At 44.2% G+C, this 21,966-nt stretch overlaps 1 protein-coding gene across 7 annotated transcripts in view; it reads left to right on the top strand.

Moving 5' to 3' along the window:
• Positions 1–21,716, top strand: part of ARB2A (ARB2 cotranscriptional regulator A) — a 286,644-nt gene extending 264,928 nt beyond the window's left edge. For all 7 annotated transcript variants that reach the window (XM_066614983.1, XM_066614985.1, XM_066614980.1 and 4 more), the window contains one exon: positions 18,522–21,716. In XM_066614983.1, coding sequence (XP_066471080.1) covers positions 18,522–18,664 — 143 coding nt within the window. In that variant the 3' untranslated portion in view covers positions 18,665–21,716. The remainder of the gene's footprint in view (positions 1–18,521) is intronic.
• The last annotated feature ends 250 nt before the right edge of the window (positions 21,717–21,966 follow it).

The following is a 21,966-nucleotide window of genomic DNA, read 5'->3' as shown; positions in this document are numbered from 1 at the left end:
GAGCACTTACTCTGATAGTGTTTACAAAAAGCTTGTGACGGCCAGAATTTTAAAAGTTAATGAATAAAACATATATCTTATGATCTTTTACTAACTAAATTTTTAATAGAGACTGTATAGTTCTTAGGTAACAATTACTGATAGGTTATTTTTCAGGATCTGGTTTTAGGTAAAATCAGACAAAACTATAGTCAGACTCCCCTCTAAGTTTAACACATCCCCCCCCCCAACTTATCTAAGGGTCACAGAAAATTCCATGATTTTTGCTCAAAAGCTGTCCTCAACTTATCTGTGAGATTAACTTATACTCGAGTGTCTGTGGTAAGTCCTGTTGAATACAGTGGATGGTACTTTAAGCATACAGAGGATAGCACTTTAACTATTACTTTCCTCTGGAATATTTTTAAATTCCATTTTTAGTATTAATACATTTTTAATACTGCTGGAGATCACTTCAAGAGTTTGAGAAGAAATGTGCTGCATCTTTAAATTAAGTATATGTTTCAAACTAGAAATAAACATCAGGAAAAGAAAACACTCTAATAATGAAATTTTAGTTTTTGTTAGTCTTAATGGGATGTGGCTATGCCAAGGATTAAGTACCAAAGACCAGATACAGTGGAGGACAGAGTGCCTATACCTTTAACCATTGTATAGAAGAGGGAATTTTGGCAGGTGCAGCTTTTTAAACCCTTCCATGTTGAGCTGCACCTGCCAAAATTCCCTCCTTTATACAATGGTTAAAGGTATAGGCACTCTGTCTTCCATTATATCTGGTCGCCCTGTACACAGGTAGTCACTGCATAGAGAAATTATGGAGGTTCTGACTCTGCTCCTGAAAGTAGAGGAAGTTGTAAGCTTAGCAAAAGTCAGGAATATCAGTTTAAGGAGCTCCTTCTCACCAAACAAAAGCCAAAAGAACCAAAACTTCATTATAACTTATTTGTGTCCTGCTGTGAAAAAAATCCAGAACTGTTGAATTATAAATATTATTTTAAACAGCATGGTTAACTTTTGGTAACCATTTCTGCAAATATAATACCATTTCTTTGTTGTCTATTTCCTGCTGAAAAATTGAATATATCATAGGGCTATTTCTCAATCATTTATGTTTGCTTTACATTTCTTTTAATGTATCATTTGGTAATTAATTTTGTGACTTAATGTGGAATTAACCTATTATTAATTTTTAAAAATATTAAAAATTTTTAAAAATACCATCTGAGGTGTGCCTGAGAGGGGGCAAGGGGGACACATGCCTGGGACGGCCAGGCTTGGGGGGCCAGCACCACGCCGCCATCCACCCATCCCCCTGCAGCACTCAGTCAGCCGGCACGCCAATCTGAGGGCCGCCCCTGAGGGCCTTTCCCCCAGAAGCATTCTGAAGGCTTGAGAAGCCATGCGTTGCCTCCCCAACCATCCGAACGCCTTGTAAAGTCCTCAGAGGGCCGAAAAACATTACTTCCGGTTTCATGAAGGAAACCAGAAGTGTTGATGCCCTTAGAAGGCATTCTGAGGCTTTACAAGGCCTTCAGAGGGTCACAGAGGCAGCGCATGACTTCTCCAGGCCTCCGAAAGGGAGACAGGGGATGGCAGCCTGACTGGTGGAGGGGTGGCAATTCCACCAGTGGGGGGCAATAGCTTGCGATTGTGGCCCCTGGCAGCACTGTGGATAGATCACCACTGAATACCATATTGGCCAGCACTTCCATTCAGGGTACTCAACCTGTTGTTACTGTTATTATTTAGAATTAGCTATTCTTTGGTAGAATCCCAGTCCTACCAAATTACATATTTCCTTCTTTCTTTTTCTTTCTTCACTTATAGCATAACTGTACCCTCAAATGTGTTCTGACCTGTCTGCCTATGTCATTGGTACAATCCTAGAGCTTGTTGCACTGAGTTGGTACATAAGAACATAAGAACAGCCCCACTGGATCAGGCCATAGGCCCATCTAGTCCAGCTTCCTGTATCTCACAGCAGCCCACCAAATGCCCCAGGGAGCACACCAGATAACAAGAGACCTCATCCTGGTGCCCTCCCCTGCATCTGGCATTCTGACATAACCCATTTCTAAAATCAGGAGGTTGCGCATACACATCATGGCTTGTACCCCATAATGGATTTTTCCTCTAGAAACTTGTCCAATCCCCTTTTAAAGGCGTCCAGGCTAGATGCCATCACCACATCCTGTGGCAAGGAGTTCCACAGACCGACCACACGCTGAGTAAAGAAATATTTTCTTTTGTCTGTCCTAACCCGCCCAACACTCAATTTTAGTGGATGTCCCCTGGTTCTGGTATTATGTGAGAGTGTAAAGAGCATCTCCCTATCCACTCTGTCCATCCCCTGCATAATTTTGTATGTCTCCATCATGTCCCCCCTCAAGCGTCTCTTTTCTAGGCTGAAGAGGCCCAAACGCCGTAGCCTTCCCTCATAAGGAAGGTGCCCCAGCCCCGTAATCATCTTAGTCGCTCTCTTTTGCACCTTTTCCATTTCCATTATGTCTTTTTTGAGATGCGGCGACCAGAACTGGGCACAATACTCCAGGTGTGGCCTTACCATAGATTTGTACAACGGTATTATAATACTAGCCGTTTTGTTCTCAATACCCTTCCTAATGATCCCAAGCATAGAATTGGCCTTCTTCACTGCCGCCGCACATTGGGTCGACACTTTCATCGACCTGTCCACCACCACCCCAAGATCTCTCTCCTGATCTGTCACAGACAGCTCAGAACCCATCAGCCTATATCTAAAGTTTTGATTTTTTGCCCCAATGTGCATGACTTTACACTTACTGACATTGAAGCGCATCTGCCATTTTGCTGCCCATTCTGCCAGTCTGGAGAGATCCTTCTGGAGCTCCTCACAATCACTTCTGGTCTTTACCACTCGGAAAAGTTTGGTGTCGTCTGCAAACTTAGCCACTTCACTGCTCAACCCTGTCTCCAGGTCATTTATGAAGAGGTTGAAAAGCACCGGTCCCAGGACAGATCCTTGGGGCACACCACTTTTCACCTCTCTCCATTGTGAAAATTGCCCATTGACACCCACTCTCTGTTTCCTGGCCTCCAACCAGTTCTCAATCCATGAGAGGACCTGTCCTCTAATTCCCTGACTGTGGAGTTTTTTCAGTAGCCTTTGGTGAGGGACCGTGTCAAATGCCTTCTGAAAGTCCAGATATATAATGTCCACGGGTTCTCCCGCATCCACATGCCTGTTGACCTTTTCAAAGAATTCTATAAGGTTCATGAGGCAAGACTTACCCTTACAGAAGCCATGCTGACTCTCCCTCAGCAAGGCCTGTTCGTCTATGTGTTTTGAGATCCTATCTTTGATGAGGCATTCCACCATCTTACCCGGTATGGATGTTAGGCTGACTGGCCTATAGTTTCCCAGGTCCCCCCTCTTTCCCTTTTTAAAAATAGGCGTGACATTTGCTATCCTCCAATCTTCTGGCACCGTGGCTGTTTTGAGGGACAAGTTACATACCTTAGTCAAGAGATCTGCAACTTCATTCTTCAATTCCTTAATAACCCTTGGGTGGATGCCATCAGGGCCCGGTGACTTATTGATCTTTAATTTATTAATGAGGTCTGAAACATCTTCTCTTTTAACCTCTATCTGACTTAACTCCTCGGTCAGGAGGGGCCGTTTGGGCAGCGGTATCTGCCCGAGGTCTTCTGCCGTGAAGACAGATGCAAAGAACTCATTTAATTTCTCTGCCATCTCTAAGTCTCCTTTTATCTCTCCTTTCCCTCCCTCACCATCCAGAGGGCCAACTGCTTCTCTGGCGGGTTTCCTGCTTCTAACATATTTGAAGAAGCTTTTATTATTCCCCTTAATGTTGCCGGCCATGCGTTCCTCATAGTCTCGCTTGGCCTCCAGTATCACCTTCTTACATTTCTTTTGCCACAGTTTATGTTCCTTTTTATTCTCCTCATTAGAGCAAGACTTCCATTTACGGAAGGAAGCTTCCTTGCCCTTCACAGCCTCTGTAACTTGGCTGGTTAGGCATGCGGGCACCCTCCTGGATTTAGTGGAACCCTTCTTTCTTTGCGGTATACACCTCTGCTGGGCCTCTATTACTGTTGTTTTAAGCAGCCTCCATGCACTCTGGAGAGACTGGACTCTTTTTACCCTCCCTTTCAACCTCCTTCTAACCAGCCTCCTCATTTGAGGGAAGTCCGCCCGTCGGAAGTCAAGGGTTTTTGTTAGAGATTTGCCTGGTATTCTTCCCCCAACGTGCACGTCAAAACGGATCGCAGCATGATCACTGTTCCCCAATAGCTCAGTAACATTTACATCTCTAACCAGGTCCTGTGTACCGCACAATATTAAATCCAGAGTCACCTGTCCTCTGGTGGGCTCCGTGACTAGCTGATCTAAGCCACAGTCATTTAGCATGTCAAGAAATCCGGTTTCCTTATCGTGACCAGAACACAAATTGACCCAGTCAATATGAGGATAATTGAAGTCCCCCATGATTACAACCCTGTCCCTCCTTGTCACCTCCCTGATCTGTTTCCTCATTTCAAGGTCCCCATCTGATTTCTGGTCTGGAGGACGATAGCACGCCCCCAGTATTACATCGCTGCACAAGCCTGGTAATTTAACCCACAGAGATTCTACGGTGGAGTCAGACCCACCTTCAATCTCTACTTTGCTGGATTCTATCCCTTCCTTAACATAAACGGCCACCCCACCTCCAACACGCCCCTGCCTGTCCCTCCTGTAGAGTTTATAGCCCGGGATTGGGGTATCCCACTGATTCTCCGCATTCCACCAGGTTTCCGTTATGCCCACTATGTCAATATTTTCCCTTGTCACCAGACATTCCAGTTCTCCCACCTTTGCTCGTAGACTTCGGGCATTCGCATAAAAGCATTTATACACGGAATGCCCCAGGATGGGCTGCTTATTCGCTCCTTTGTCCCCGCATCCTCTCATTGTGCCAAACCGTCTATCACATCCCATCACCCTACCTTTCCCAATTTCTTCTCCTACTCTGCCTTTGTCTTGTTCTCTAACCTCCCCATCCTCATCCCATAGGGATGAGGAGTCCCGAACCGGTTGCCCCTCGGCTCCTGTCGGCCTTCCCCCAGGGATCAGTTTAAAAGCTGCTCTGCCACCTTTTTAATGTTATGCGCCAGCAGTCTGGTTCCATTCTGGTTCAAGTGGAGCCCGTCCCTCTTGTACAGGCCCTGCTTGTCCCAAAAAGTTCCCCAGTGCCTAACGAATCTAAACCCCTCCTCCCTACACCACCGTCTCATCCACGCATTGAGACCCCTGATCTCTGCCTGCCTAGCTGGCCCTGTGCGTGGAACAGGTAGCACTTCAGAGAACGCTACCTTTGAGGTCCTGGCTTTCAGCTTCCTGCCTAAAAGCCTAAATTTGGCCTCCAGGACCTCCCAGCTACACTTGCCCACGTTGTTGGTGCCAACATGCACCACAGCCACTACCTCTCCCCCAGCACTGTCTACTAGCCTGTCTAGACGAGAAGTGATGTCCGCAACCTTCGCACCAGGCAGGCAAGTCACCATGCGGTCCTCACATCCGTCGCAAACCCCCTCTCTATGTTTCTAATAATCGAATCCCCCACTACAAGAAGCCCCCGACCCCCCTCCCACTGAGGAGTATCCCGAGTGCGCTCGGATACGGGCCCATCCCCTGGAGAAGGGGTCCCCCCAGGGGATTGTTTCCCTCCTCTCCAGGATGACGTCCTCCAGTCCCGAGACTTCCCACCCGGGCAGCTGAGGAGCTGCACGCCTGAGGTTGGGACGAAGCCTGATCGTCTCCGGAAGTCTCCCCACGGTCCTCCTCTGCCTGCCTGCACTTCTCCAGGTCGGCCACCAAGGCTTCAAGGGAGCGGATGCGTTCCCTGAGACCCTGGAGCTCCTTGCACCGAGGACACACCCATGACTTATGCCCCAGAGGCATATAATCATACATGTGGCACTTGATGCAGAACACTGGATAGCCCCCACCCTGCTGCTGGCTGTCTGACTGCATAGCTTTGTTGTTGTTGTTGTTGTTGTTGTTTTATTTAGGGGTCCTTTTAAAAACTGTACACTGGATAGCAGCCCTCTTCTCAAGGGAAGAGGAAGGGCAGTGTATGGGGCCCTGGCCTCCTCGCCCTGCTGCTGAACTCTTCCAGATGCTAAACTCTCGTGCCTTACCTGGCACTTAGTTCCCGAGGCCTTAGTTCCCAGAGGCCACACGCGTCTGCAGAGAGGCTCACGCGATGGCCGGCCTAGCTTTATACTCCTGGCTGGCTCCTCCTCCCTCCTTCCTTCCTGATTGAAAGGGGGCTGGCCTTCCCAGGTGAGTTTACAAAAGCTCAGGAAGGCAAATGGCTGCTGATGGGCGTGACCTACTCTGCAGGCTCCTGAATGGACTGCTTGGATTAGCCTAATGGGGCTCTTAATGGGTTGGGAATTGCCCCTTCCTAGGTTCTTTCCCTCCTAGTTCTGTTCTCTTAGGCTGGACTGTTTTTGTAACCTCAAGCTAGTTTTTATTTGGGTTTGTTTAATTATTTATTGCTCTCTAGATCCTGTGTCCCAATTTACTGACCTGTTTAGGTTATGTTCTAACTTAGATTAAGTTTAACTTGGGTTAAGTATAGGTTTAATTTAAACAAGTAGAAAAACCTGCTTTTCACTTTATCCTCCTCCCTTCCTTCGATTAGGTGCTACCTTAGGTACAGCTAACTTTCAACTTTGATTTAAATGCCTGACCCTTGGGCTCTTACTCATGAGTAGGACTCTGCTCTTACTCACGAGTAGGACTCTGCTCCTGCTCAGAGTAGACCTATGTACCTCCCTTAGGTGCTAACTTTCAATTTTGATTTAAGGTTGATTTAAAGGTAAGGTTGAGGTTAGAAGACAGGGAGTTAGAAAGACAAAGCGTTAGAATGAGTACACTTACCTCCTCCTCCTGCTCCTCCTCCTCTCCTTCTCCAAAACTCAGAGGTCTCCTTGCCTTCTTCTCGCCCAGATGCTAAACTCTCGTGCCTTACCTGGCACTTAGTTCCCGAGGCACTTGGTTCCCAGAGGCCACACGCATCTGCAGACAGGTACAGGTACAGCCCTGTATGCTGGCATACCCATTTTTAGGCTATTATTTATGACACCGCTATTCATAAGAAGATATTCATTGTATCTCTGGATAATATCTTAAAGATGTTATCGTATACCTAGATAATCTACAAAACAAAAGCATTGAGGTAAAAAATAAAACCCAGATTCATGTGTCCAGTCCAGCAAGAACTCTCATTGCCTGGACACAGGCTTCTGTGCTTCACTTTCAGAATCAAGGCCACTCACACGCAGAAGAGAATAGGACAGAACAGCAAACTCCTTCTGCATCAAGGAGTTGCATGATCTGCCCCTCAGAGGCAATGCAAAAAATACATTGTCTCTGTTAAGTCTAACAGTGCTGATTGAGGTGTCTGGTTCTTGTCACCTTCTTCCCCAACAGGTTGATCAGTGCTGTCAAACTTCTGTGAGGCAAGGAGTTCCTTGCATGTATCCCAGTGCTGCACAGGAGGTTCTCTAAGCTGGAACTACTGTATTTTTCTAGTTTTAGAAATATTGCAGCTCTCTCTCTATATATATACAGGATAGGTGGACAGTAAATGATAACATTTATTCCACCTACTGTCCACCTACTTTTGGGTCATGTATATATATCATGGTTTGAGAAGAACAATAAAGTAGCTCTATCTATCTCAAGAAGGATAGAAATGGAACTTTCTTGGCCCATAAAGTTAATAAAAGCTGCAATTCTTTGCATGCAATTTCAGGAAGGCCTTTCTTATACTAGGGAAAACAAGCATTGAAATCACTAATTTAGTTAACCTCTTTGCTTATATACTTAGTAATTCAGTTTGATATAATTATTATTGACAGATCTGCTTCTGTTTATTCCTAAATTTCTCATAACCCTGTAGGTGTGTGTGGTTTTTTCCTTTTAAGATGTACTGTTATTTTTTTCCCAGAATTGCAGTTAAATTTACCACACAGTAATTTCTTTTCTTATTTTTAAAGTAATACAATAGTTGCTTTCCACCCACGCCAGGGCTCTGGTATCTTCCTTATTCTGCATGAGTTTTCAGAAATAATTGCCAGTAGTTCAGCAAATTCATTAACTAATTCCCTTACGACTTTGTGATGCTTGTCATCCAGACCTGCTGATTTGTATATTAAATTTTTCTAAGAATTCCCTCATCTATTTTTTTCCTAATGCAACAGCTATATTGATAAGTTTTCATTGTTTGTCAGTACTACTTTTCTTTATTGTTAGACTGATATTAAAGCTGTTCTCAATCGTACCCTTTTAGATAAATTATCTATTTCATCTCATTAATAAATCCACTTTATTTTTATTACTTATTTTTCCCTTAAATTAAAGCTCTTCCCTTAATCCTTTTGACTTATATGGAACCATTTTGCCTTTTTCTTGCCTTTCTCTTTAAATTGCCTCCTTAAATACCTCTTCAGATTTTTAAATTGGTTATCTCACATATTCTTCTTTTCCTAAGCAGTTATTTTCTTCCATATCTTGAAGTAGTCCCCTGTGAAACTATATGGGCTCTTTGTGTTCACTGCTTCTGATACAATTGAAAATCTTGATGGTAGCGTATTCCAGAATGCTCTAGCCATCTGCCACTCATTGATTTTAATACACCCTCTCATTATACCATACTTCTCAGAATGTTTCTGTCCCCTACGATTTATTTCTCAAAGTTGTCCTGTGTCATTATTATGTGTGCGTATTGTATTGCTCAATTCAGTTGCACTGAATTTAAATAGTTTTTATTCACAAATACTTCATATTTTCTTCCATTTCCTAACCATTCTATCTTTTGCAAAGAATTTATACTAATAGTTACCTCCCCTTGTGATGCTGTTTTCATCATTTTAGCTCCACCACAATCAATGTCTTTGATTACAGATATCTAACTACATTTTTTTCGCCAACTGATATTTCATGAAGTTATTATATAGACCTCTATAGACCAAGAAAGGGGGTGCCTTTATTAGCTATCGGCTTTATTAGCAGTGATTATGCTCATTATCACTAAGCAAAAAAGGGGGAGCAGCACCAGAAACAGCTAAAAAGTTGAGAGGAAATGACACTCAAATAATGCCAAGAGCCCATTTTTATCAATACAGTTAGCCCAACATGTTTCAATAAGTGTCTTCAGCAGGGTTGACAGTTTCAGAAAGGTTCTTCTGTAGCAAAAAGGTGCCTCCAGGGTATTTTGGTTGATATAGCTTGTTGCCCATAGAAATGTGCAGCTAAAGTCCAATGTCTCTTAAATTTTACATCACTTTCCTTAACAATAAAGTGCATTATTGTGTACAGATGTGCTAAGAGCCAAAAGGGATCCAGGGGCATGGTCAGTGTTGCATATCAGAAGGATGCAAAAACCATTTGATTTATTGATTTATTTACATTCTTGATATGCATAGGAATGCGCCCCCCTCCCCCAATGCCTGTTATTTAACAAAGCCAGAATGGTGAGTGACTGGTGCACATGCACACTGCCCTAATGCAGCCTCTGAGCATTGGCAGTAGAAAGCAGTTCTCAACTGACAGTTGGTGGGAGTTAGGCTGAATGGAAGCAAACACTTTGCTGCTTGCTTCCCTTCAGCTTGGAGTCCAAGTAAAGGGGTCTGATGCATGCCTGACACAGACATCTGCCTGTCTCTACTGGATTTTCAGTGTAAAGCACATTTGGATGTGCATCGTGTTGAAAGCAATGCACTATAAACAGACAACATGCTTGCTGAGCTATGTATTTGGATGCCAATCCAGCTTACCCCCTGGTTAGCGAATCAACAAGTGATACATGCCAGTGGAAACTTCCTTCCCCATGTGGATTTCCTTATTTGGATCAGTATGAAGAATGAGAGTATAACAGAGAGAAAATGTTCTTTGCCCTGTCTCTCATCTTCCCTCAGCAAATTCTTCATTGCAGATGTTGTAGAAAAATATAAGATTAACAGCGCCATCCTAACTTATGCTGGAACAGAGAGGCCGGCAGGCCTGCCCCAGAGCAAGTTTTGGGATGCAAGTGGCTCAGCCCAGGACAAGAGGAAACACTTCTCCTTACCCTAGGGAGAGCTGCAGCAGTCCCAACGTGTCTACTCGGATCTGCACCTCCTAAAGAGGTGGCGCAGATCTGAGCAGTCTGGAGCTGTGCCGCACTGCCCGGGAATGGGGTCAGAATCTGGAACAAATTGCTGGGTCCTGGTCCCACCCCTGCTCTCCTGCTGCCCACCCATGGTCCTGCCCACTGCCCACTGCCCACCCACTGCCCACCCTCCCCGTCCCAAAATGCCTCCTCCCTGCCCTTCCCATGCCCCACCAGACCTCTGCGCTGGCCAGTGTGAACTTACCTTTTGTCGGCACAGTGGAGTCTGAATGCAGCCTCCTTGGGCTGGAGCATGTACCAGCCCATCCAACACCCAAGGAGATGCAAACGTGCTTTGCGGCATGTTTGCAACACTCCCAAGCCAGTGCAAGGGACTTGCACTGGCCAAGTGCACCATTAGAATTGTGTTCTAATATATACAAACCACAAAATGCTTTTGAGGGTCTACACTGGGTATTCATATTCCTATCCATAGTCTTCTGTCTGATTCATTATGATTTTGTCAATATTTAGCGTCTCTTTTCATACTCTCTCTTTTTAGTGTTGCGAGAACTACCACTCGCTATCGTAGGTCTTATGCCTATGACATCTTACTATTATTTAATACCCAGTCCTATCCAACCTTTCAGCACCAATGCAGCTGTGCCCATAGGGCATGTGCTGCATCCTGCAGTGGAGGGACAATGATGGAGGCCTCCTTAACGTAAGGGAATGTTGATTTCTTTATCTTGGGGCTGCATTGTAGCTGCACTGGTGCTGGTAAGTCAGATATGATTGGACTCTTAGAGCACAAGCCTAAGACTGGCGCAAGTCCTTTGTACCATCCTGGGCGGTCACAAACTTGCTGTAAAGTCTCCTTGAGTATCTGCTGGGCTGGTGCAAGGATGTGCACTAGCCTGTGAAGGCTGCATCCAGCCTCCTTGCCAACAGAGGAAGGTAGATCTGTGCCAGGAAGGTCTGGGGGGTGAGGGGAGGGCAGGAGAGAGGTGTTCTGCAGAGGAAGAAGGCAGGCGGGCCCATGGGCAGGAGAGCAGGGGTTTGGGCCAGGACCTGGCACTTATGCCAGATCCTGACCCCATTCCCAGAAGTTCAGGGCAGCTCCAAGTTGCTCCAAGTAGCCCAAATAGAGCTGCAGCGGCTCTCCCCAGGGTAAGGGGAAGCAATTCGCCTTGCCCCGGGCTGAGCCACTTTCAGCCCCAAGCATGTGCTGGATACAGGCAAGCTTGCTGGCCTCCCCATTCCAACGCAAGTTAGGATTTCACTGCCCAGCTTATGTTTTTGAGTCACCTGCTTTTGCATTTGGCAAAATTGTTAAATAGTAAGAAATTCATTTTAACATCCCCATGGATGGTGCCCATAATCTGTAAACTGTGAAATTTTGGGAATATGTGTCCTCTTCCCCTCCCCCCATGTTCACTGAATATCCATGAACAAAATTTGGCATCTCAAATGTTACAAATGGCCAGCATTTATATGTGACAAGATGAGGGAGCTAGGATTTTAGAGTAATCCTAGTCAAGCAACAGATCATCATAATTGTAGAAAGCCATTGTAGTGATTTTACCACAAGGGAAATGGTTCATCCATCAGTGAGATTGTTACTGGATAAGAGAGAATGAGAAGTTAAAATTGCTTCAGCCCATTGAATCATCAGGTCCTCTAGATTCAAACTTCTGAATTGGTTTTGTAGAAAGGTAGCATGTAGAGTTGCTACTAGAAATCTTTCTTTTTTTGGAGACAGCTAAGTATTTTATTTATAATAGAATTTTATTATATTAATATCAAAGCTACAATAATACACTTAAAACTTAAGAAACCATGTATAACGTGGTATGCTTTTTCAGTATGCTTTTTTTCAAATCATGTTGAAGGAAATGTAGTTAGAATGCATCTTTGTAAAAGGAGAACAGGATTCACAAATCATGGCAAATTTGATCAAATGTAGAAGATCTTTCCAGTGAGACTGATTAGATGTTGGAGGTAATTTCAAACAATCTCATCTATTTACAAATGATAATACTATACTGAACTGAAAATAATGTGAACTGAATCTCTATGAAACTTTCGCCCAAATCCTAACCAACTTTCCAGCGCTGGCATAGCTCTGCCAATGGGGTGTGTGCTGCATCCTGCAATTGGATGGCACTCACGGAGGCCTCCTCAATGTAAGGGAATGCTTGTTCCCTTACCTCGGAGTTGCATTGCCCTTGTGTCCGTGCTGGAAAGTGGGTTAGGATTGCACCCTTAGTTTCATGTAACTGCTCAGTAACTTTTTCCATTCATGCTCTATACTCTTTTATATCAGATGTCTAATGATATATTATCCAAGGATTTTCAACTTCTAACCATTGTTAAATCTGTCTGTCTGTCTGTCCACACACACACAGAAATCTCTATGTAGTATCCTTGTTTGATACATCAAATGGTGATGATAATGCTAGCAGGTTCTGGGTCTATCTTGGTTTATAATTATAGAAATTTAAATACCATTGTGTGTCACTTAATGACAGGGATTCGTTCTCCAATCCCTGTTGTAATGCAATTAGGTCATTAAGTGAACATTCATCCCGATCTAGTGCCTTTGTTGTGTAAATAGACACTCCCTGTCAGACATTACTTGGCTGCACAGGCTACTGGAGATTACCTCTTCTTTGCATTAAGAGCATCTTTATTGTGCTTTGACCACTGTCATATATGCGGTCTGTTGTTAAGCGGAAGGTTGTTAAGCGATGCATGCCAGTACTTTTCTATATAAAGTATACACTTTCCTACCATCCCACCACATGTGTCTGAATGTGCCTAAAACATTACATCCTCATCCACTTTTTGGATTTTCTATTTTCATGTGACATTGTTTTAAAGTTGTAATAAATTGTATATTGTTAGCCCCTGCTAACTGAGTAAGAGGCACTTTTTCAAGTGGGTACTCCTCTTTTATTTAGCAAGGGGAGAATAAACAGGCCCTCCTCACTCCAGCAGTGTCTTTTCTAGTGGCTGTCTGCTGGTTCTTTTGCACCTTTTTAGATTTTTTGGGACAGGGAGTCATTAGTTATTTCCTTTTCTCTGTTAACCGCTTTGTGAACTTTTCGTTGAAAAGCAGTATATAAATACTGTTAATAATAATAATAATAATAATTAATAATATAATATTATCAGCAATTTTCAACCAATGTACCATAAACGGTTAGCAGGTTTGGACCACAGTGTTTGAAAATCACTAAAAAACTCTTCCGAGTTCTGCGGCTCTGTTTTTAGGGCAACTGCCTGTAGTAAGTTATTGTCTGTCCCATTCCTCCACCAGCTCCTTAGAGCTGGCTGAGGAAGAGGGACAGACAATTCAATACTACAGACGGTTACCCTGTTAGGAGTGGTTCCCAACCTTTGTTTGGGATGCTGCTCCCTTAAGGCGGGTACTCACTTAACTGCCACCGACATTTTATACTTACATGTGTTTTGCACAGATGGCAGTAAAATCCAGAAGTGCCATAGGTCCCTGGTCAAGCTGCTACTCTCCGTAAGGGGGTGGCATCCCAAATAAAAACACACATGCCTGCCCTGGGGGGCTGTGACTGCCAAGTTGGGAAACACTGCCCTAGAAACGGAACTGCAGAACCTACAAGAGTATCACCAGAGGCACAGTCATAGAGGTCAGTGTGCCATGAGAAGAAAAACTTTGAAAACTGCTGGTCTGTATAGTATTTATCAGGTTTTCTTTCACAGTTAACCAGACAGGCTTTTATGGGGGTTTACTCCATAGTGTACTTCATGTGGCCTCAGATATCTCCCTCTCCACATCTTTTTTCCTCCACACAAACGTAGAGCAACTTGGTTACCCAGTGATTCTTCTAATAATATTTTGTAGATCATGATTGTTGTATCTAAAGCTGTATTTAATTTTTGAACTTTGTTGGTAACCTTGTTGCTTTCTATTTCACTACCTTGTTTGTCGCAAAGCGCAATATTTGATGCACTGCAACCCATGGTATGGAGTTACTGCCAAATTTTCCTCTAATTTGTATTTTGTAATGGTAGTCCATTAGCATTCAAGACTCTTACCTTTGGCTTCCTGATTCTTGAATTGTTTCTGGTTTTGTTTTTTTTTAACTCAACAAATAATGGCTGATCCAAAACTGAGATAAGAGATGACAGTACAGATTTCCAAATCTGAACTATTGTTTGTAGAAGTGAATTTTGAATTTTCTCTGAAATCCAGAGTGCTCCTGGAGAAGAGGGTAGCCCCTCTTACTTATTTACTTACCCCTCTTTCAGGGTCTGTTTTCCTAGATATTGATGCCTTATGATTTGTCAAATATGACATATAGTAACTGTTTTGCTTAGTAAGCATCATAATCTCTGCAAATGAAACATATCCAGGCTTCTCCTCCAAATGGGCTATACAGCGTGGATTTCATTACTCCAAATTTTTCACCTTGGAGCACAAAACATTTTACCAGAAGATCCTGAAGCAACAATACAGGGAGAGCTGGCAAACAGAATGCAGTTTTTGACATAGCTGACATTTTTGCTGCTGCAGTACATGCTAACCAGAATAATTTTATCTTACTCCGTTTTTAAAAGATGAGACTGAAGGTTGCCAACATCATATGTTTTTGATTATTGGTGTGTAAGTTAGTTTCTTTAGCAAAGACATTGGAGGGGACAGTAACCCCTAAATAACCCCCCCTTCCATTGATTCATCTTTGCTATTGGAAATTTTAAGTTGATCATATTCTTAGTAATAACTGCACATATAAGTATGATGTCCTCTGAGGAAAAGTGTAGGTTGCATATTGAAGGAGAGAGGGAGAAAAGACAGAAGCACAATTAGCTTCTCTCACTTATTTTCTTGTCATGTGCATTTGGAAGATAGCTGTTTACAAAAAAAATGTATCGGATAAATAATAAAACACCTAAATCTCCCTGCAAGTAATTTAATGCAAATGTTTACAGATGAATGTACAGTATATAGGAATGAGAGAGTGTGTGTGATTAAGAGATCTATAGCAACAAGGGGGATATGAGTGTACTGTGGGTGGGTGGGAAATACTTGTCCAGAGAAGCTCCCTATAGTGCTAATGCGTAGAATGAAATGAATTTGTGACTGGAAATCATTGATTACCCATGGGTTCTGTTTACATGGAGTCAAAAGTGAGAAGGGAAGCAACAACATGTTGTTGTGGCAACCTGTTTTAAAAGGAGAGTAGTTGATTTGGGCAGTTGATGATTTTTCCAATAACAGAATCAGTATGCCAAAGGTTGCATGAGGCATCTTTGGGTAAGACTTATGCTGGAGATGTGGACAGTGAAGTACCTTTGCATCTATATTTTCCTTTGTGTGACAGTGAATTCTTTGTGTCCTAATAGAAGGTCTTCTGGATGTTTGCTGCGATACAAATTCTTTGTTTAAAAAGTGCTTATGATAGCGGATGCCTTTTGTAAAAGGCATCTGTGGAGGAATTATCCTTGCGGGAAGTGACCTGCCTTAAGTGTTAAAAGGGTGTGGGGGAATATATCTGTGAATTAGATTTGAAAAGCATGCCGCTGTTGGGGGACATATATGCACTGTAGAAGGGTCTTTATTGTAGTGGTTGCCTCTGGAGAGGGATCTCTTTGTGGGAGTAATAAGAAAGCTGGTTTGGGGGGGGGGGGGCTTTATAATTGCATGCTGGTATCGTACCACTGGTGTGATCCAGCAGGGACTTGGGGTTTTTTGTATGTCTCTGTGTGTATCACTTCCATCCCAGAGTCACCCAACCACCCATCAGGCAAGCTCTCCTTCAGGGTAGGCCAGGGCCATCATGTCCTTTATTGTTGTAACTCCCAGATTGTGATACTCTCACAAAACTGTTGCTAGGCAACAAATGTGGTTACCAGGTCTCAGCGAATAGCTGAAGGGGAAAGCAAAGTGTTGCACCATTGTAGAGTAACCATAGCAATGACCTACTATTACAGAGTGGTGAATTATCATTAACAATGTTAAAGTATCATACAGGAGCCTGGGATCTGGAGGCTTCCCAGCAGCATCTCTGCATAATTGCATTATGCGTTAGGAAGGGCTCTGAACTCTTTCAGGACACCTGGTTGCTGGGGTATTTCAGGGTATTTCAGACTAGTCTTACTGTTGCTGTTTGGTTTATAAAAGCAATATGCAGGATAGTAAATGGTTTGGGGAGTCCTTATCCAAGCAAATGTGAAAATGGGGGAAAAACATAAAACAAGAAAAAGAATCCCCAATGTACCCTCACTTTTCTGAATCAGACTTAAGATACCAGGTTGTTTAAATTCTAGCAAATACTGTGCATTGTTGTTATAACTGATTTATCCTATATGTTTACATAAGATGAGGAAGACTGTGTCACCACTACCAGTTCCAGTTGGTTTCTTGCACTACTGAAGAGAAGGTTCTGTGTAGACAACAGTATATTGAGCACAATAATAAACAGTAATTCTTTGTGATAGTTCTGATTTCCTAACTATAGTGAAAGAACTTGTCAGACAGGAGAATATGCATAGGGAGAGGCGGGTTGACTGGTACAGCTTGTCATGGAGGGTGAGAGAAAAGAGAAGCTGCCACTACAAAAATTCCCTCATCTCCAGAAAAGGTACTGGAGAAAGGTACTGGAAAGGTCCTGGAGTGATCCTCTACAGCTGGTCACCCAAATAAGGACAAATCAACCTGTGACTTTGGATGTCCAGGGTGGGTAACCTGCCTCACTGCCTGGAGAACATTTCAATGCTGTTAGTTCCAGCCCAAGTTTGTTCTTTTTCTAAAGAGGGAAGAGCAGTGCATGATGGTTATAAGGACAAGTAAGATGCTGTTTATAAAGCATCTTGAACTTTAAAGCAAATATAAATGAAAATAATTCCTGTAGGAAAGATCCAGATGTTTCCCAGAGGAAGAGGCAGACAGAATTCTTCTCTTTATCAGTCCAGGAGAGCCTTCTCCTGTTTGAGGCTGGTTAGCAGCATTTTTCCCCCCAGGCCAAGGTTTGTTGTTTCTTTGCTTTTGATTTTTTAAGAACATAAGAAGAGCCCCACTGGATCAAGCCAAAGGCCCATCTAGTTCAGCTTCCTATATCTCACAGTGGCCCATCAAATGCCTCAGGGAGCACAAAAGACAACTGACACAACCTGTGTCCTGGTACCCTCCCCTGCATCTGGCAATCAGAGGCAGCCTGCCTCTAAAATCAAGAGCTTGCACATACCTACTATGACCTGTAACTTGAGGAGGGGAAGTAAATTTGACACTGCTTTAATAATGGCGTGCCTCACACGTTCAGGATGTGCAACCTTGAGTAACCACAGGCAAACCTTCAAGCTGGGAATAGAGGATGGGACACTTCACCTTTTCTCAATGAACTAATTAGAAAGCCTCTTCCTTTTCTCCTTAGCTGGGCTGCAACCCTTGCTGAAAGTCATACTGAATGTCAAACTAACTTTTGAGGAGACACACCCAGGATTGCACTCTTGGGCTCTTCCCTTTCCAGCCCAGTCAGGGTGACCAGATGTCCTCTTTTTCCAGGACATATCCTCTTTTTAGCCTCATGGTGTGGAAAAATCTTAAATGTCCTCCTTTTTCCTGTGAACAGGCAGGCCCCTGCAGGCAGCACTTAGTCTTACTGTAATTAATAAATTATATGTAGTATAGTTTTAAATTTAATAATAAGTAATCTAGTGTTTAAATCAACCACATGAAATCAATATATGAATGTTTTTAGCTTTTATTTTGTCATGTCCTCCATTTTTCTTGGTTGTCCTACATTTTGAGGTGCCTGCATTTTGTCCACTTTTGTGGTTTATGACATCTGGTCACCGTGAGCCCAATCGTGGCTGCGTTTGCTCGGAGGTGCGTTCCTGCAATGATTTCAGCGATGAGGATTTCGTTCTCCGCAGGCACATATCCTCTGAAGAAGGGCCGCTGTGTTCCAAGGGGTTTGCTCTGGGAGAAGGGGGCTCAAGAGGAAAGCCCTGAACCCAGGTCCTCTGTCTGGCTAACAAGGGTCCTGCAGCAAACAGGCGAGCCTCCCTCTTTGAACAAGGCTGTGTGTATGAGTGGTGCCTGGTGACCTTGCAGTAAGCACTTGGCAGATCTGGACCTGCGGTGGGGGGGGGGGAGGCAGGTGAGGCAGAGCCTCCCCACTGGAGTCCTTTGAGCCTGAACAAGGACTTCTTGTTCCGGGGCAGAGCCTCCCCAGTGGAGTCCTTGGCGCAGAGCGCAAGGGTTGTGGGTACTTGGGCACCTCACACGGTGGCGCTTTTCGAAGGACTCCAGTGGGGAGGCTTGCATCTGGGGTGGGGACCGAGAGCCTCCTCCTCCAGCAATGACGGTGCTGTTGCTTGCTTTCCTCGCTGCAGGGACGGAGCGGCACGAGCTGACCTCCTGGATGAGCTTCGCGTCGATCTTCAGGTTCTTCGGCGAGGCGATGGAGGCGAGGAGCAGCTCCGGCAAGGCGGCTCCGGCGCGGCGCTCGCAGCGCATCCGCTCCGAGGAGCTGTAGGGCGGGCGGGCGGGCGGCTCGGTCTGCAGCGCCAGCCCTCATTAGGTCGCTTTCCTGCTCGGGTGCGGGGCGCCGCCTGCACAGCGGAGCGTTTTGCGTCCCTTCTAGATGAGTGCAGCTGTCAAAGCAATGAGGGCTCACTGGCTGCGCTTCCTGTGGGCTGCGGCTTGGATCTCGGGCTGCCCATCACTGCGCAGATTAAGGCTGACAGCAGCACTGCACGGCGCAGCCTGGTGCAGCTCTAATTGCCCTGACAGAGCCCTGCACCGAGCTGATGGCAGGCCGCCGCGCCGCTCCTCCCGGTCCTAGTGCCGCCCGCGCCCTCCACCAGCCTGCTTGCCGCCTCCCCCCCCCCCCCATTCATAGATCTGAAGACCTCAGTTCAAAAACCCCGCCTCAGCCAGCTCCCACCCACCCGCCAGGCTGCTTCGTAATTTCCTGGACACGATTTGGGTGTTTGTTTTTTAAGGCTAAAGTGGCTTTTTAAAATTTCTGAACATCACCACCTGGAGAGATCCTAAAGGGTGCTGTGATGTCAGTGGCACTTCTGAGTCTTACTTGCACGTAGACCTGTTTAGGGTCCTCTTGTACCGATAACCAAGACTATTTTACTGTGTGTGTAACTTGCATTTCCTGCTAAGGCTGAAGAGAGGCTGGGAATCAGGCTGGAAAAAAACACACAATGAATAGGTAGGTTGTTTTTATTCAGGAGAATGATCAGGTTTTTCTGATCAGGGCTTGTGTAAATCTGAATATTGAAAAAAAGTCTCGATGTTATGCCCAAATGCACCACCTGTTTTTATTCAGCACTTTTTGCTTTGGGATATTTTGGATTTCCTGGAGAGTTTGCTGAAACAGTTTAAAAAGTGGAAGAAGTGTTTTAGCCACAAATGTAATATTGGTCAAATAATATCAGTATTTAAAAGATTTACTGCCAATACTTGGTTGAAATGTTTATTTTTTATTCAAACAGAATCTCTATTTTGGAACGGATCAAACTGCTACTAACTTTTTAAAAATGCTAGCTGGTACCAAGACAGGATTTCTCCACTCTCAGAAGCCTTTTTCTTGCCCAAGGTCCCACTGGGGAGGCAACAGACCTTCTCATGAGCTTCTGAAATGGGGTTCACCTTCTTGCAGGTCCATTCTCCCACTCCTTTCCCTTGTGGAAAGATGTTTTCTCTCTCAGAAGGGTGTCACTTTTTGAACTCCTGAAGCCAAACTTTTACCTTAACCATCTGCAGACACTGTGAAATACTGATAGCAAAAAAAAAAAAAAAAAAAATTGCATTACAGACATTGCTAGTCACTTTTATGACCAAAACCACAATTTCATTTTCTCATTTCTTCTATTTCTTGTCTCTCCTAATGACTTGTGGCTCTTTTAAATAATTCCTACCTGCATCATGTGACAGGTTGTAGAGACCCCAACCTTCCCAATGGGAGGACATTGGTCGATTTTGCCAGCAACTGCTCTTGGGTCCAGTCCACTGGGAAACTTCTGCCTGTGCCCTAAGAAAGCCATAGCCACAATCCAGTGTACAGCTTGCAAATAACCAGCTTTAGAACCCAATCCTATCCAGCTTCCCAGCGCTGATGCAGCTGAAATGCAGCCCTGAACAAATGTTGGAACAAACATTCCCTTACCTTGAGGAGGCTTCAGTGACTGCCCCCACCACCACCACAGAATGTAGCACATGTCCCATTGGCATGGCTACATCAGCACTGGAAAGCTGGATAGGATTGGGCCCTTAAGGTACTTCTGCTGGATGATGGCCAGCAGTGAGATAGGAGGTGCGCAGGGTCCTCTGCCAATGCATTCCTGTGAATGAGACTTGGTGTGGTTCCTGGTGAATGGTGAACTTTGGTGTTTTTAAAGCGGGAGGCTATTGCTAGTTCTAGAATAAGCATGCAAAGATGCTAATCACCATTCAAGTTTCTCATGTTTTTGTCTGCAAGTGGGCTTTTCTTGGTGCCTCTAATGTTTTTAGAGCAGGAGGAGGTTCACATTGTGTTCATTCAGTGGTTTTAAGATCTGAAGTAATCACCACTTTCCACTCTTGTTTTAAATGAAAGCTTTGTCGTTTTGGAAAACAATGGGGAGGGGAGAGGTTGGCCTTATTTGCCCTCATGTTTGAAACTGCTGTGTAGACTATCCAAATATGTGATGCTGAGTTAATCCTTACTCTTCAGTATAGGTTAGAGGGGTAGATCTCTGCTGGTCTTCCCTTTGCCAATTGTGATCCCTGTTGATTCCAGAAGGCCAGAGCTAGTGGCTTCAAGTACATACTCGTAATTCATGTTAACTTGTGTCTCACTGTGTCCGGTGCATCACTGTGGAGCTGACTGAACTTTTCTGCTTTTTCCTATGTCCCCTTTTGGGGCATTTTTCAATTTTCCTCTTTTACTATTGGAGGCCCTTTTAGACTTGCAAGTTGCAACACTGCCTAACTAGATTTCCTTTTTTTCCAAATTGGGGAGTGTGATTTGTAGTTGTAGAAGCTTTCTGTAAAATTTGGTTCCTAATACCATTTACTTGTTCACATCTCCCCTGTGTGACAATTCTGGTCCCCTCTTATTTCTCCCCATATCACCTTTCTGGAATTAGTTCCCCTCCCCCCCCCAGCATACTTTTTGCATCAAACCTTTTGGTAGTGTTTCTGGTCAGTGTTGTTGATTGGGGGATGCATTTTCTTTTTTCCTTCATGAATTTGCATTTCCTAACTATGAAATCTTTGGCTTCTCCCATAAACAAAGGAAAACAAATCTTAGGCTGCATTCTGTCTTCTGTGAAAGCCTTTGGGGCTTTGCAAGGTGCCAGATCTCACTAAGTGACTCTGTTTTTGAAAGTGTCAATGTTGAGATTTCTTATTACTACACTTTCGGTCCCACCAGCTTCTCACCTTGTAGCGTGCCTGCTGCCTGATTTGTGTTCCTTCTCTGCTTCTGGACCGAATTGTAAAGCACAGGAAGTTGTAAAAGGTTTGTTTTTTTTCTGTTTACACTGAACCAATAAAAGATTAAAAAAATAAAGATAATTTCTCTTGTAAGTTGTGGGTGTGGCTTTACTGTGTCCAGTCTTGTCAAGGGACCTGAGGAGGGGCATGTGTGGGACTCTTCACGTGCTGACCAGGCCTGATCTGGGTACAGTAGGCAAACTGGACAGTTAAGTCTCTGGATCACCATTTACACTTTGTCGTCCCAGGCAGGGCCTCTGAGAGGAATTTTATCAGGGGGTGCAAAGTTTCTTTAGGGCCCCTTTGCAAAGGGGGAGGGGTGAAACAAAGCAGTGGAGAGTGGTG

This window comes from Tiliqua scincoides, chromosome 2 (assembly GCF_035046505.1).
Source record: "Tiliqua scincoides isolate rTilSci1 chromosome 2, rTilSci1.hap2, whole genome shotgun sequence".
NCBI lineage: Eukaryota > Metazoa > Chordata > Lepidosauria > Squamata > Scincidae > Tiliqua > Tiliqua scincoides.
This window is presented reverse-complemented; position numbering and strand designations above follow the sequence as displayed.